Genomic DNA, 17,009 nt, shown 5'->3' with positions numbered 1-17,009 from the left:
AACGTTCGTACTATTTCAGAGAGGAAGCAGAGAGAAAGGGAAAACGTCTCCTATTTCAGAAGAGGGAGAAACGTCTACTATTTCAGAGAGAAAGGGAGAAACGTCTACTATTTCAGAGAGAAGCATTAGAGAGAAAGGGAGAAACATCTACTATTTCAGAGAGAGAAGCATTAGAGAGAAAGGGAGAAACGTCTCCTATTTCAGAGAGAAGCATTAGAGAGAAAGGGAGAAAAGTATACTATTTCAGAGAGAAAGGGAGAAACGTATACTATTTCAGAGAGAAGCATTAGAGAGAAAGGGAGAAAAGTATACTATTTCAGAGAGGAAAGGGAGAAACGTATACTATTTCAGAGAGAAAGCATTAGAGAGAAAAGTATACTATTTCAGAGAGAAGCATTAGAGAGAGGGAGAAACGTCTACTATTTCGAGAGAAGCATTAGAGAGAAAGGGAGAAACATATACTATTTCAGAGAGAAGCATTAGAGAAAGGAGGAAAAGTATACTATTTCAGAGAGAAAGGGAGAAACGTATACTATTTCAGAGAGAAGCATTAGAGAGAAAGGGAGAAACGTCTCCTATTTCAGAGAGAAGCATTAGAGAGAAAGGAGAAAAGTATACTATTTCAGAGAGAAAGGGAGAAAGGTATACTATTTCAGAGAGAAAGGGAGAAACGTATACTATTTCAGAGAGAAGCATTAGAGAGAAAGGGAGAAAAGTATACTATTTCAGAGAGAAGCATTAGAGAGAGGGAGAAACGTCTACTATTTCAGAGAGAAGCATTAGAGAGAAAGGGAGAAACGTATACTATTTCAGAGAGAAGCATTAGAGAGAAAGGAGAAAACGTATACTATTTCAGAGAGAAGCATTAGAGAAAGGGAGAAAAGTATACTATTTCTGAGAGAAAGGGAGAAACGTATACTATTTCAGAGAGAAGCATTAGAGAGAAAGGGAGAAAAGTATACTATTTCAGAGAGAAGCATTAGAGAGAGGGAGAAACGTATACTATTTCAGAGAAAGGGAGAAACGTATACTATTTCAGAGAGAAGCATTAGAGAAAGGGAGAAAAGTATACTATTTCAGAGAGAAAGGGAGAACGTCTACTATTTCAGAGAGAAAGGGAGAAAAGTATACTATTTCAGAGAGAAAGGGAGAAAAGTATACTATTTCAGAGAGAAAGGGAGAAACGTATACTATCAGAGAGAAAGGGAGAAACGTATACTATTTCAGAGAGAAGCATTAGAGAAAGGGAGAAAAGTATACTATTTCAGAGAGAAAGGGAGAAACGTATACTATTTCAGAGAGAAGCATTAGAGAGAAAGGGAGAAAAGTATACTATTTCAGAGAGAAGCATTAGAGAGAAAGGGAGAAAGTATACTATTTTAGAGAGAAGCATTAGAGAGAAAGGGAGAAACGTATACTATTTCAGAGAGAAGCATTAGAGAAAGGGAGAAAAGTATACTATTTCTGAGAGGAAAGGGAGAAACGTATACTATTTCAGAGAGAAGCATTAGAGAGAAAGGGAGAAACGTATACTATTTCAGAGAGAAGGGAGAAACGTCTACTATTCAGAGAGAAAGGGAGAAACGTCTACTATTTCAGAGAGAAAGGGAGAAACGTATACTATTTCAGAGAGAAGCATTAGAGAGAAAGGGAGAAAAGTATACTATTTCAGAGAGAAGCATTAGAGAGAGGGAGAAACGTCTACTATTTCAGAGAGAAGCATTAGAAGAAAGGGAGAAACGTATACTATTTCAGAGAGAAGCATTAGAGAAAGGGAGAAAAGTATACTATTTCAGAGAGAAGCATTAGAGAGAAAGGGAGAAAAGTATACTATTTCAGAGAGAAGCATTAGAGAGAGGGAGAAACGTATACTATTTCAGAGAGAAAGGGAGAACGCTATACTATTTCAGAGAGAAGCATTAGAGAAAGGGAGAAAAGTATACTATTTCAGAGAGAAAGGGAGAAAAGTATACTATTTCAGAGAGAAAGGGAGAAAAGTATACTATTTCAGAGAGAAAGGGAGAAAAGTATACTATTTCAGAGAGAAGCATTGGGGAGAAAAGTATACGTATTTCAGAGAGAAGCATTAGAGAGAAAGGGAGAAAAGTATACTATTTTAGAGAGAAAGGGAGAAACGTATACTATTTCAGAGAGAGAAAGGGAGAAACGTCTACTATTTCAGAGAGAAAGGGAGAAACGTATACTATTTCAGAGAAAAGCATTAGAGGGGAGAACGTCTACTATTTCAGAGAAAGCAGAGAGAAAGGAGAAAACGTATACTATTTCAGAGAGAAAGGGAGAAACGGTCTACTTGGGCCCTGGGCATGCAAGAGGTGGGTCGTGAGTTATGAGAATACATCTCTAATCACGCACTATTTTATCTTCATTTGGATCGCCAGTGAACCATTTGGGTCACAGGAGGATGGTCAATTTCTTATTTAGTTCTGGAGCTGAAACCGTTGAAAGATCCCCTGCTCTACAGGATTAGAGTACTGCTAAATCCACGTGGGGAAGGAATCCTTCATCAAGTCCATCAGACTGGCTTGACTTCCACAATGTGTAGTCCATACGTAAAACACTCCCTAAATAAGGACTCTGAAATGCATAGGCTCTGGCCAATGACGCCAACCAAATGTACAAATCCCAGTTTACATGTTAACTATGGGTTGAGAGACAACTTTGAACATAGTCAGCATGAAGTAGCATCGTCCCAGTATGAACGTTTGGTGACCTATAGATTGCCTGAGGCTCTGAAAAGAACTAAAAGTCATCACTGTGTATAGTGGTAAAGAATCAGTGACCGTCTTTTCAGGAAAACGACCTCCTTGCTGTATCTTGACTACCCTAAAAACGTGATGTAACCAGACAGTGTTGTTACTAGTCCCACCTGACTTATCTACAACTTCAGAACAATCTAGAAAGGTATGCATGTGAGGTCTGAATAAATTCGATATATCGTATCTCAACTAGTAGTGGTTTGGCATCCCCATTCCACGGTTTTTGATATTTGTCTTCGAAATGGAAAATATGCATCGATTCTGTGCACAGGTATTTACCACAGGACTTCTGCAGCTACAGTAGGTTGAAGACCATCTAACCATTGATCATTTTTTTAATGCTGCCATTGTTGTAGCTGTCCCTATTACAATAGAATAGATTATGATCCAAATCAAGTCTCAACCTTCCCAAACGTTCCGTCGGGGGGCCTGTAATGTTTGGGGAAGGCCTTGAGCTGCAGACAGTTAAAAGCATACTTGCGACATCCCACGTTCTTCATGGTATTCTCCCGTCTGCAGCCCTCACTGGGGAAAAAGGAGGAGGGAGGGAGGGCAAGCACAGAGAGAGAGGATGACAGCAAAGTGAAGAAAACAAAACAAAAAAGGCTCGTGTTAAAAGACAATGAGAAACCCAAAAACCAACCAACACATTGACACCACTGTCAGAGAAACATGGGGGCAACAGCTAAAGCGAACGGTCGGACGGATGGTTCCGGGACATGGGGAATATCGGAATGTTGGAGGGAGGGGTACAGAACACTAATACTGTGTACAGAAGACGTGCTTTCTACATAGAGTTACGAGCACCACAGATAAAGTGAAACAAGAGCAATAGCAAAACGCACAGACTTAAATGTTCTACATTCTAATTTCAATGCAACAGTTCCATTCCAGGGAAAACAAACAGAACTGCACTATTCAAATACTCTATAGTGAAGTATACACCTTCTCCTCTGATACATTTGGCATGACGTTTATTATATAACAACATTAAAGCTGATTCTTTGGGCTGCTGACTAATTGACTGCTATTGCACTTTCCAGAGAGAAACATTAGAGAGAAAGGGAGAAAAGTCTACTATTTCAGAGAGAAAGGGAGAAATGCATACCATTTCAGAGAGAAGCAGAAAGGGAGAAAAGTCTATTTCAGAGAGAAGCTTTAGAGAGAAAGGGAGAAACGTATAGTATTTCAGAGCATATTCATAAATGGTTATCCAAGCAATCCTGATATTGGGTTGGAACTTGGCAAAGTACCAGACAAGGGTTAATACAAAGATATCTGGAACAGCAACTAGAATTTCTCCCTCTCATTATAAAGTGACACCTGCATGAAGATGATGTAATCACATCAAACTCTCTATAAGAATACATATATTTAGCAAACGTGAGCATTTAGACATACAAGCATGAAAATATAATGCAACGCAATATAAATATATTCTCCATAGTCAAAAGCGCTAAGGAATTCAAGAGAAACAGAAAAATWAAACTTGAGAATTGAGTCATGAACTTGGTTTTAGTTGGAATATTCCTGGATTTAGCATCACTATGGTTACAACATATTTAACGCAGTGGGTTTCTTCATCGGAATTAAATACACCGGCAGAACAAACTGTCACCAGCACATTCTCCAATTCTCTACAACTGAAGAATGGTCTCCTAATTGCATGTATCCCCAGAACGGAGCAATCCAACTTTTCATAGGACCTACTGGGGTACAAGCTTCTGTAGTATCATTACCAACCAGCAGGAGCTTATTCACATTTGGTTGAAGCAAACGCCATCCTAATATTGTACATACTGGGGTTGCGTCTAACAGTCCATTCCCTATCATGCCTACCTATTAGTACACTACTTTGACCATGGCCTATAGGGTGCTACGTAGGGAATAGTGTGCCATTGGGACAGACCTTGGGTGCTGCTCTCATGGAGCACATTTCCCCTGGCGTCCCTCAGCTCTCCTCCCTGGCTGTCCCTCAGCTCTCTCCCCGCTGTCCCCAGCTCTCCTCCCTGCTGTCCCCCCTCCCTGCTGTCCCTCAGCTCTCCTCCCCTGGCTGTCCCTCAGCTCTCCTCCCTGGCTGTCCCTCAGCTCTCCTCCCCTGGCTGTCCCTCAGCTCTCCTCCCTGGCTGTCCCTCAGCTCTCCTCCCCTGGCTGTCCCTCAGCTCTCCTCCCCTGGCTGTCCCTCAGCTCTCCTCCCCTGGCTGTCCCTCAGCTCTCTTCCCTGGCTGTCCCTCAGCTCTCCTCCCTGGCTGACAGTCAGATGGTGTTTTATGGGACAATAGAGGTAGTTCTACACCAGCATACTTATCAATAGATGATCTGACTTTATACATTTCTATTATTACAATATGGATTTACAAGATTGAAAAAGTAAATACTGTAGAATACTGAGAAATAAATACTGCATGTACCTACGTATTTGTCGATAATGTAAAACATAACATTGCACAAAAATCAGTAAAAAAAAAAAAAACGGAATATTCAAAACCAAACCATTGAACTAACCTAAATACACCATTAAACCCAGCCTAGCTCTCATACCAGTCACACAGGTGAGAGGCCTATAAGAATCTTGCATATAGCTCAACCAACAAGGACAAAAGAATCRCTCCAGTTTTCCATTGTGGGGGTCTAGGAGTTGGAAATGGGGGGTGGAGGGGATGTAATACAAGCGTGACAATCTCACAGAGGAGGATATTTTGGGACGGATGGTCCATTTCTTTAGTAGGTCACTTTAGATTGGATTGAGTGTGGCCGTCTTGGGACGTAACACAGCACCGAAGACAGGTATTATACTGATTCAAATGGAGAGAGGCTATGGGGCTGGAAAACGATAATACCACTAGTCTACATATTAATGAGTGCATATACCATTAGATYGCTAATCATGTTTTTATGGGACTAGATAGCAACTACTGTATATGATAATGGTGGGTGGACTCTCAGCAGAGACCAGGAAGTCCAGAGTGCAAGGCTTGGAAGTAACCCAAAGAGTCTGATATCAAATCTCCCTTTCTAGGGCACTTCTCTGTGGAAGCGGGATGGATTTGGGCTGCTGGGAGWTCTGGAAGTAACACTTTGACCTGGAATAAAGATCCAAGACCTGTATCTAGCATCTGAGACCTGGCTAAATCATTTGGCACAACAAGCATGGGCTGTGTCTCAAATCATCCCCTATATTTAGTGCACTACTGGTCAGAGGTAGTGCATCGTTTGGTGGTAGGGAGCCATTTGAGGTTTGCCCATGTACATTCTCTTCATCTTCTCTGTCATTTCCCTAGAACTGCAACACTTATAGGTTCTCAAACAAAGAACCAATTCATATATACAAACTCCATAGTAAATAGGAAACTTGGTACAGACATGAAATCTGATATCAACTAAAAAATAAACACCTCGGAAAAACTACACTGCATAATCAAACAAGCCAACAAAGCTCCCCTGAAATATCATACATTCCCAGATTTAGRCAATTCAAATTGCTCCGACCAAGATGAAACTGTGTCAATTGGCAAGACAAGCGAATAACCTTCATTAAGATGACAACGTTGATAAATAAAGTGCATTGMTTTAAAGTGAAAGCGGACACAAGTCTCTCCTGCTGTAAGAGTAGGAAGGCCTGAGGAACAACAACAAAATGGCCACCAGATCAAAACAACATCAGCTTGATATTGCATGGCCAAGCCATCCCTTGGCTTATGCTGTATGCAAACCTTATGGAAGACGTAAACGTCAAGCAAGCCAGAACATTTGCATGKCTGAAAATAAGCTCTGTGCAAAACCAAAGGATCCATGACATCACATTATCATAATAGCATGGTTATAATCATGTCATGAGTTGGGAAGCTGCATTATAAATACTCAAGGACAACTGGGACAAAACTTCCATTAAATTCAGCTAAAACTTCTTACCGTCTTTATTTCAAAGTTTCTCCCCATACTCTGTTTGTATTTGATTGTTGTAAAACAATGGGTGTTAAACTGAGAAATATGTCAGAACACTGACAGTAACAGTCTCATACAGTACTGCACATAGACCTTTAGACCAGCCTCCTGCTCTGACTGGATTGGTTAGGACAGAGAGCAGGGCGGGAGGAGTGCTGGCTGCCCATTAGGTGGAACAGCTGGCAGTTTAGCCCGAGTGACGCACATAAAGTCCAGTCAGGTACACACGGTCTGCCCTCGACCAATCAGAGGGTTCTCCCGGCTGAGCTCCAGACAGACTGACATAGAGCGACTGACTGACTCCCTGACTGCCTGTCTTCCTCCTTGACTGACAAACTAACTTTTTGCCTTTCTTCCTGACTGACTGACGGACACACTGGGGGGAACGGGCAGAGAGAAGAGGTGAGTAGAGGTCGAGAGTAGGTGGGGCTGGGTGGCAGAGGGGCTGTGCCTTCAGCTGCAGCGGAGCTTGGCCAGGAAGTAGGCGACGCTGAGGAACAGCCAGACGACCAGCAGGTTGGGGCTGAGGGCCAGCAGGGGCAGGGAGTACAGCAGGCTGGGGTCCAGCCTGAAATCACGGACAGGCAACAGGCCACTCAGGTTCTTCTGGGTGACCCCCTCCCTGGTCCCAATGCTGCGGAGAGGGGGAGGGAGGGAGGAGAAGCCGGGGCCAAAAAGTACAGGTGGCATGGATGGATGGATGGATAGAACAGGGATGAAGTGGCCAATAAGAGTGGAGGAGACGGTAATAAACAATATGAATGATATGTGGTGGCCATGATCAGCCATGGATAACAAAGAGAGATACCAGTGATGGTGCAGGTGGGGTGTGATAACATTAAGGTTAGGGACAAAGCCAGTGGAATGGAACGTGAAAAGACCCATTCAGCCAGAAACAAATCCCAAACAAGGATAAGAAACACACCAAATTAAAAACGGATAACGGAAATCATTCCAACCAAAACATGAGAAATGATAGACATTGTCATAAAAGAGGAAGAGAAAGAGAGAAAGGAGAAAATTAAGAGAAATGTTCTGCATCTTTAGGAAAGAAAAGATCAAGAGGTAAGAAGAGAAGACAATGATTCTCCATGTTCATACCACAGACAACAGATATGGGGGGTGTTTTTTTTTGTGAGGTGTTATTTAGTTTTTTTTATCATTATATATAGTGGCTTTGTTTTTAGTGATTAGTGATACATTTTTTTTTGTTTTTTTTTTTTTTATGAAAGTGGCTTGAGTTTGGATTCACTTCCTGAATAGCAGGTGGGGTGGGGGGGTATGCCAGCCTCAAGCCATGCACTTAAAATTCCCCATACCAAATAGGAACAGGAAGTGGGCAGGTGAAGAGAGGAGCGAGAGACCATGCACGGAGCTGCAGGACAGCATTGCATTACTACCCAACAGATCTTTCACATAACCTACTGTACTCTACAGGGCTTCTGTTCTGGGAGTCGTCACATCCTTACACAAGGTTTCTGTTCCTTCTACCCTCCTTCACTTCGTCTAGCCCTTCTTATCTTCTCAGCAAGCAGTGTCAAACAGGGGGATGGGGTTGGAGGAGAGCTGGATAGGGGGATGATGTGGGGGTATGGAAAGCGAGCTCTGTCATCATGGGGGAGCATTCTCCACAAACTGGCTGGACAAACTGACAAGCAGATGCTGCGTGAGYAACCAATGCTAATTACAGAAAATTAAAATATAACTTTTATATATTATGATTTTTTTTTTTTAAATGGGGGAGGGGGGACCCTGTAGTTGGCACTGTCCCAGCATATGGAGCGAGCAATATGTATGTGTTTCATTTTAGTTCAGGCAGTGGGCTGGACACCTACCTGCGCATGCAGTCGAGGGCCTGGGAGAAGACCTGTGGGGCCATGCCATGTTCGTGCTGTAGGATCAGACACTGCTCCAGGGTGACAGACATGGCCGTGCGGTCCTTAGCACTCTTACAGCTGGTGAAACGCACACCGTTCAGACGACGACAGATCTGGGGAGGAGAGACACCAGGAAATAATAGACAGCAGGCTGCACACTACAAAATCATTCTTCAGGCCTGCTCTGGATCCTCATTAGTAACATCCATACAGAAGGAAATGGACTCGAAAGGATAATCTCCAATAATTCATTCATGGCCTTGCAGCGAAAAATGGGCCTACCTCTGCTGCCTGCCACAGGATGTCTACATTCTTGTTCTTCCTGGCGTGGACGTTCTGTCCCAGGAACCTCAGCAGCTCTGGTAGACACGTCTGGGAACGGGACCTGGGCAGGCCTGAGACCAGGAGAGGGGGGGGATGTTATAGGCTACATCTTAACAATATTCTCCATATAGGGCCATTTACTTCAGGTAGGACCATATAGGGCCATTTACTTTATGGTGACTTACAGTCCTCAGGTAGGACCTCCTTGAACTGTTGATAGTAGGAGTTGAGTCTGGCCAGACTCTCTAGGTTAATGATCTCCTGCAGAGACGTGTCTCCAAACCTGTCACAAACAGGACACATGTCAACAATACAGGGACATCAKCACTCTTCATCCCTCTGCATCTCTCCGTCATTCCTCCCGCTCACTTCTCTGCCAGCGTCTGCTGTTCGTTGATTCCCACGTTGAAGAGCACCGGCTGGACGCGCAGCAGCATGCCATTCTGGATCTCCCGCGGCAACGCGTCAAACATGGTCTCCGGCAACGGGATGCGGACGTTGAAGCCGTCCCGGTTGCCGGTGATGACCGGCAGCATGTCGGGGGAGGAGCTGGAGGTTGCCTGGGTCACCTTGAAGGTAACGTTCCGTAGGTCCATGATGCCTACCGACATGTCCTCCAACATGGACAGCTCCTCGCCTGGGAGGTGTGTGAGAGAGTGAACAATTATTAAACAGAGAGCGAGAGAATGAGAGAAATAGAGAACGAGAGAAAGAACGAGAGAGCAAGAGAGAGAGGAGAGTGTGTACTTTACCGTAGGTGCTGAGCAGAGACTCAAACTGGGCCAGCAGGCCGATGGTGTAGAGCTGCCTGAGGAAGCCATCGTCACGGAGACAGTTCCTCAGCTTGATGATGAAGCCACAGATGAGGGCAGTGAGCTGGAGACAGATATTAACATTAACACTGAGTATACAAAACATTAGGAACACCTGTTCTGTCCATGACACTGACCAGGTGAAAACTATGATCCCTTATTGATGTCACCTGTTAAACCTCCCTTAATCAGTGTAGATGAAGGGGAGGAGACAGGTTAAAGAACGATTTTTAAGCAATAAGACATGGATTGTATATGTGTGCCATTCAGAGGGTGAATGGACAAGACAAAACATTGAAGTGCCTTTGAACGGGGTATGGTAGGTAGTAGGTGTCAGGCACACCGGTTTGAGTGTGTCAAGAACTGCAACGCTGCAGTGTTTTTCACATTCAACAGTTTCCTGTGTGTATCAAGAATGGTCCACCACCCAAAGGCCATCCAGCCAACAAGACAACTGTGGGAAGTATTGGAGTCAACATGGGCCAGCATCCCTGTGGAATGCTTTCGACACCTTGTAGTCCATGCCCTGACGAATTGAGGCTGTTATGAGGGCAAAAGGGGGGCTGCAACTCAATATTAGGAATTGTTCCTAATTTTGGTATAGTCAGTGTATATTAACAGTCAGTCACTTCAACGTCACATCATTTTTTTTATTTACACACATTACTCTACCTCACCGCTTGTGTGCATGTCTGTATGTATGCCCACGTGTGTGTTTGCTAATGGGTGTCTGTGCACACATGTATATGCATCTGCGTGTGTGCGCACGTCAGTACGTGTGCAGGTGTCCTGTGCTGACCGTCTGGCAGAAGACCACGTCTCGTCTGTACTGCAGGGAGAGGTCCATGGCGATGGTAGGAGCACTGTCCTGCATCAACAGGAACACCATGGAGCTCTTCGCCTTGTCACTCATCATAGCCACACACTCTGTCAGCGTGGTGAGGAGAGGGTACAGCGCCTCGCTCCACTCCCCTGGGCCAGACACACAAACAACAACAGTAACACACACACACAGTAACACACACACACTATGTACTCTTCTGCACTGAAAGCATCCCGCGAGACCCTTGAACTGCTGCTGCAACTCCTTCATATAATGTGAGACAATAACATGTGACAACACATTGGACTTTAAGTCCTTCATTTCTGATAAGGTACTAGAAACAGAGGTGTCATACAGACGGTGATATATATAGAGCTAGACGAAGCAGTAGCACTGAGCTGGGCTGCGGCTAGAAGCAGTCAGAGAGACAGAAGCTGGGGAGAGGACAGAGCTCTTACCTGGGAAAGCCTCCTCGCCACTGGGGCTGCCATCTGGAAGGGGTGAAGGTGCCACATGCATGGTTAGGGAGCGCCATCCGCAACATGGCAGACAGCACACACAGTACAGTACACTAAGCACATAATAAGCTAGCTGGCTACAGTACATAGGCTGAGCTGACACATAGGAGGCCACAGCAACGGGACTTTGGCTGGCCTCCAGYATACAKCAAGCACTGACAGACCTACCTAACACAGAGAAATMAACCATTCACAAATAGGAAATATACATCTTTGGAATGTTTAAGAAAAAATACTGCACAAAAACAAGGTAGACCAATTCTAATAGGTTGAGATATGATGAATATGATAGCAGTATGATGATAGGACAAATGTGCATGACAAAGCAAAAAAGCAAGTGAAGTGAAGTGAAGAAAGAAACCTACATGGGTTTTTGTCAGGGCTGGGTGGGCATGCATGAGTCAGATTCAGGGTGAGAGCAGGCAGGAGGGAGGATGATGAGGAAGGTAGTGATGATGATGATGATGATGAAGGCTCCTCCTGGGTCATGCAGTCGGGGTTGATCCAGAACGCCCTGGTACTCTGGTTACCTTTTTTACTACTGCCGCCCTGCTGGTGGTCTGGGGTAGTGTCCCCCTGGCTGCTGTCGCCAGGCAGACGGTCCTTCTGAAGGAGTTTGTCCACCCGCTGGATGATACACTCCAGACTCTTGTCTACATTTACCCACACCTTCTCCTGGGGGGAGGGAATGAAGAGGAGGAATACAAAAGAGAAGAATAGTGTAGGGGAAGGGAGAGAAGGGAGGAGAGACGAGAGAGGAGAATAAACAAAAGCCAATCAAATCTAGAGTTCCAGTCTAGACATCTGATGGACCAACAAACCAAACAAAAACACAACAAATCCCTCACACTGCTTTCTTCCTTACATACTGGAACTGGATTTAAGTGCTCCTAAACCACGAAGGCTAAACTGGAGTTGACCTGTGAACCCCTGAGCCCTGGTGACCCCTTGCCTTACCCACTCCTCCTCGTGCCAGRCGACGTGCAGCGAGGAGCGGCTGTTGCATCCGCTCCACTTGGCCAGCAGCGTGTCCCGGTCGTTGCGCAGGACAACTTGATCGGTGGCGTCGGRGGAGGGTGACGCCTTGGAGGCGATGTACTCGGGGCGTGCCGCGTTCAGTGCCTGGATGGCCGACGCCAGCAGTTTGCAGTCGCACTCCGTCACCAGCTGGCGAGTCTGAGGGTAAAGGTCATACGAACCACACAGCGGGAATTGAGCCAAGCGAGAGGCCGTTCTGTATTCTCTTCTGTCCACATGATGACAAATTAAATTGGTCAAATCATTTATGAATCTCTTTGGGTTTATGACTGAAGACAAAACACACACCCCACAAGGTCAGTAAAACAGCACAAACAGACCTGGTACCAGGCTAGAGGCTCTCCTTCCCCAACAAACCTGGTACCAGGCCAGGGGCTCTCCTTCCCCAACAGACCTGTACCAGGCCAGGGGCTCCCCTTCCCAACAGACCTGGTACCAGGCCAGGGGCTCTCCTTCCCCAACAGACCTGGTACCAGGCCAGGGGCTCTCCTTCCCAAACAGACCTGGTACCAGGCTAGAGGCTCTCCCTCACCTTCTCAGCCAGGATGGCGAGGGTCCTCTCCAGACCGTTGGCAGAGCGGTCCTTGGCGGCYCGGGACAGCCTCTCAGCATAGTAGCTGACCTGGGTCTTCAGYGTGTTGATGTGGGAGATGATCTCCTTGGCCCGGACAATGTCCTGGGGGATGTACACTATAGACTGACAGCTGGACAGGGCACTGCTGCAGGGACYGACAGGGTGGGGTGTTAAGAGAACACAGCATTTACCATGAGTCACTCATACAGTAGTCACAGACACGTAGACACAGACACGTAGACACAGAGACAGTAGTCAGACACACAGACAGTAGTCACAGACACACAGACAGTAATCAGACAGAGACAGTAGACACGTACAGAGACAGACAAGAGACAATAGACGCAGATGTGTAGACAAAGATGGTAAGAGCACACACAGGATCGTGAGACTGAATGTGCACTGCATTCTGGGAACTGAAGGAGATTGTATTTCTGCAACATTCTCTCACACTGCTTGACAGATTACACACCTGGCTGCATACAATTCATATCTGAATAACTCAACTCTGTTAGAATATTCTACTCTGCAGGTCTGGGACTGAGGTGAGCATCCACATCTGCATGCACAAGCCTGTTCCTCACCTGGAACACAGACAACACTATCTAGACATAGAACCACAGATGTTCAGAGTGAGGCAGACTCTGTTTAAGATGTAGAATGTACAATGCTATTGTTATGGATCTGTTGGTCTCTGTAGTTCTATGCCTCAAAKCCCATAGCAAGCGCTCTACTGTAGATCACCCTCTGTCCATACACAGTAGCTTACGATGGTACTCACAGGCGGCCATTGTGGATTCACACTWACAGTGGTGAAACACAGGTAGGTGACTGAGTGACTCAGCCTTACAGCTAAACGACAAACTCAGTGACGGCGAACAAACAATCATTTCCGTGCAGAAGGAACCAAACAAACAGTGGGGAGAATAAAATGACTAAAGAACGAATCAGAGTACATAGAACTCACCATTCTTCCTCATAAACGCTGATTAGAAAATAAAGATGCAATTGGAAAAAATTAAAAAGCCAGAAAACTGAAAATCGTCTTTGAAATATAATTAACGGGAAATGCCCAGGCTAAAAGCAGCATAGCATGTAGTGTACAAAGAGAAACGGCAAAACAGACAGGAAGTCGGCCGTCAAAATACGGACCATGCAGTAGCACAGGAACAAGGGAAACAGACGTACACGGATTTGATAAATGAAGCATTGCATTTGACAGATGTTGTGGGGTATCATTCATTAACCACATAAATAATATCATTCTCAGGACGTGATTCTCACTTGATAATGACGTTAATGTTTCGACGAAAGCAGTGGTTTGTGTTAATGCAGGTATTCATTCTGCCTAATGGTTAAAACCTGTTAAAACACCGTAAACGAGTTTCGATGTAGTCCAACGTTACTAACCATTTTAAAAGGGATGGGAGAGGTACAAGGGTGTTCTCTACCACAAAGCAGACTTATGATTCACTTGATTAGAAGTGTCCGTTAAAACAAGACTTAAAAAGCCAAGCCAGTACACAGCCAGATAGTCAGTAGGGTTGTTAGCTGAGTAGATTAGTGAGCATTGGCAGCAAGAAGGATACACCTAATACAAAGGTCTAACCAAGGTTCTACCACAAGTTCCACCTGGGTTCCACCTCTTTGTGAGGTCTGTACTCACTGTTTCTTGGCCTCCTCGAACTTGTGATTGCTGCGCGAGCCGCTGTTCTTGAAGCCCTGGCAGTGGGGGCGGGAGCCCCGATAGTCACCACATCATACGTGTGGTCTGGGGAACACAACTATTAAGGCCAAGTGGAGAGATGCATGAACATCCAGGAGGAAAAACAGGGAATGGGCTCAGCTCACCAAAGCCAGACTCATCCTGCACCCTCATCCTCTGGACATGAAGGTTGGTGGGTATGAACTCCAGCTTCCTCTCTGCCTTCAGGTTACTGGCCTTGAACGACGGACCTGGAGGAAAGACCAGAGGAAAAGAGGGGTGGAATAGACAGAGTAGATTCTCATGTTAAACCACAACAAACCAAGCACCTTGACATAGTTATCTGAGGCTGAAATAAGTTAAGTGAGTGTGTTACTTGTAGTCGGTGTGTGTGTGTGTGTGTACAGTACTAACCCTTGTAGTTGGTGAGGTCAGAGAGAGTCTCCTGGTAGGCGAGGATGATGGTCTGTGTACTGAGTGACTATCTGTCGTCGTAGGTTCTCCCAGCATCGGTGACAACTCCCCAGCTCCTCCAGCTCACAAACCCTGAACACACATCAAACACACACACACTTGGCATTTAGTGATATTATAATGCCACTCTAAAAAAATCCCTGGACACGGTCATAAATGTGCATGTCTGGGTGTCTGTGTATGTGTGTGTAGTGATGTCTCTGTGTGTGTGTGTGTGGTGTGTGTTGTGTGTGTGTATATATCGCGATACATGGCCCCATCCATCTCCTCAATACGGTGCAGTCGTCCTGTCCCCTTTGCAGAAAAGCATCCCCAAAGAATGATGTTTCCACCTCCATGCTTCCGGTTGGGATGGTGTTCTTGGGGTTGTACTCATCCTTCTTCTTCCTCCAAACACGGCGAGTGGAGTTTGGACCAAAAAGCTCTATTTTGTCTCATCAGACCACATGACCTTCTCCCATTCCTCCTCTGGATCATCCAGATGGTCATTGGCAACTTCAGACGGGCCTGGGACATGCTCCTGCTTGAGCAGGAGACCTTGCGTGCGCTGCAGGATTTAATCCATGACGGTGTGTGTTACTAATGGTTTCTTTGAGACTGTGGTCCCAGCTCTCTTCAGGTCATTGATCAGGTCCTGCGTGTAGTTCTGGGCTGATCCCTCACCTTCATCATGATCATTGATGCCCCACAAGGTGAGATCTTGCATGGAGCCCAGACCGGGTGATTGACCGTCATCTTGAACTTCTTCCATTTTCTAATAATTGTACCAACAGTTGTTGCTTCTCACCAAGCTGCTTGCCTATTGTCCTGTAGCCATCCAAGCCTTGTGCAGGTCTACAATTTTATCCCTGATGTCCTTACACAGCTCTCTGGTCTTGGCCATTGTGGAGAGGTTGGAGTCTGTTTGAGTGTGTGGACACGTGTCTTTTATTACAGGTAACGAGTTCAAACAGGTGCAGTTAATACAGGTAATGAGTGGAGAACAGGAGGGCTTCTTAAAGAAAAACTAACAGGTCTGTGAGAACCGGAATTCTTACGGTTGGTAGGTGATCAAATACTTATGTCATGCAATAAATGCAAATTACTTAAAAATCATACAATGTGATTTTCTGGATTTTTGTTTTAGATTCCATCTCACAGTTGAAGTGTACCTATGATCAAAATTACAGACTCTTACATGCTTTGTAAGTAGGAAACCTGCAAAATCGACAGTGGATCAAATACTTGTTCTCCCCACTGTATGTCTGTCTGGTGTTGTGTGTGAATATGTCTGTGTGTGTGTGTGTGTGTGTATATGTTGTTGTGTGTGTGTGTGTGTGTGTGTGTTGGTGATGTGTGTTTATTATTATATGTCTGTGTGTGTGTTGTGTGTGTGTGTTGTGGATGTTTGTGTGTGTATGTATTGTCTGTGTGTGTTGTAGTGTATGTATATGTCTGTGTGTGTGTGTGTGTATGTATGTATATGTCTGTGTTGTGTGTGTGGTATGTATGATGTCTGTGTGTGTGTGTGTGTGTATTGTATAATGTCTGTGTGTGTGTGTGTGTGTGTGTTGTGTATATGTCTGTGTGTGGTGTGTGTGTGGTGGTGTATGATATGTCTGTGTGTGTGTGTGTGTGTATGTATATGTCTGTGTGTGTGTGTATGTTATTATGTCTGTGTGTGTGTGTGTTGATGTTGTTTGTTGTATGTGTGTATTGTGTGTGTGTGTGTATGTAATTGTCTGTGTGTGTGTGTGTGTGTGTGTGTACCTGTACAGCGTCCTCCTCCAGCAGTAGTTTGATCACTGTCTGGGGATGTTGAGAGACAACACACTTTCAGCCATCTTTCTAGCACCCGCAGATGGTGACCGTCCGTTGGTGGGGAAACGGTACATTCTGGACATGTGCTCCAAACACTGAAGACACACACGGAAAATATCATCATCTAACACGATCTCTGAATCATTTATTTGCTCCACAGTCGAGTATAATGATAAAGGACCTGCATATTTCGAAGGTGATATTTTGTCTCGGTGATGATTTAAAGTGTAAGAGGAGCGTGGTGAAAAGTATTTCCTTCCCAGAGGACAATAAGCCATTCCACTGTATACAATGCGTCCAGAGCACACACACACACTCACACTTGAGAGTGGTGACTAAGAA

The 17,009-nt window shown here is 45.0% G+C and overlaps 1 protein-coding gene across 1 annotated transcript in view; it reads right to left on the bottom strand.

The window, feature by feature from the left end:
• Nucleotides 1-5,003: 5,003 nt before the first annotated feature.
• Nucleotides 5,004-17,009, bottom strand: part of LOC111953317 (inositol polyphosphate-4-phosphatase type I A) — a 44,754-nt gene continuing 32,748 nt past the window's right edge. Inside the window, 16 exon segments of the mRNA XM_070435573.1 lie at nt 5,004-7,356; nt 8,558-8,712; nt 8,882-8,994; nt 9,109-9,206; nt 9,293-9,560; nt 9,676-9,799; nt 10,535-10,707; nt 11,017-11,049; nt 11,607-11,751; nt 12,034-12,252; nt 12,647-12,833; nt 14,355-14,421; nt 14,424-14,459; nt 14,540-14,644; nt 14,808-14,862; nt 14,864-14,939. Of these exon segments, the coding sequence (XP_070291674.1) occupies nt 7,176-7,356; nt 8,558-8,712; nt 8,882-8,994; nt 9,109-9,206; nt 9,293-9,560; nt 9,676-9,799; nt 10,535-10,707; nt 11,017-11,049; nt 11,607-11,751; nt 12,034-12,252; nt 12,647-12,833; nt 14,355-14,421; nt 14,424-14,459; nt 14,540-14,644; nt 14,808-14,862; nt 14,864-14,939 (2,035 nt within the window). The 3' untranslated portion in view covers nt 5,004-7,175.

This window comes from Salvelinus sp. IW2-2015, linkage group LG27 (genome assembly GCF_002910315.2).
Source record: "Salvelinus sp. IW2-2015 linkage group LG27, ASM291031v2, whole genome shotgun sequence".
Lineage (NCBI taxonomy): Eukaryota > Metazoa > Chordata > Actinopteri > Salmoniformes > Salmonidae > Salvelinus > Salvelinus sp. IW2-2015.
This window is presented reverse-complemented; position numbering and strand designations above follow the sequence as displayed.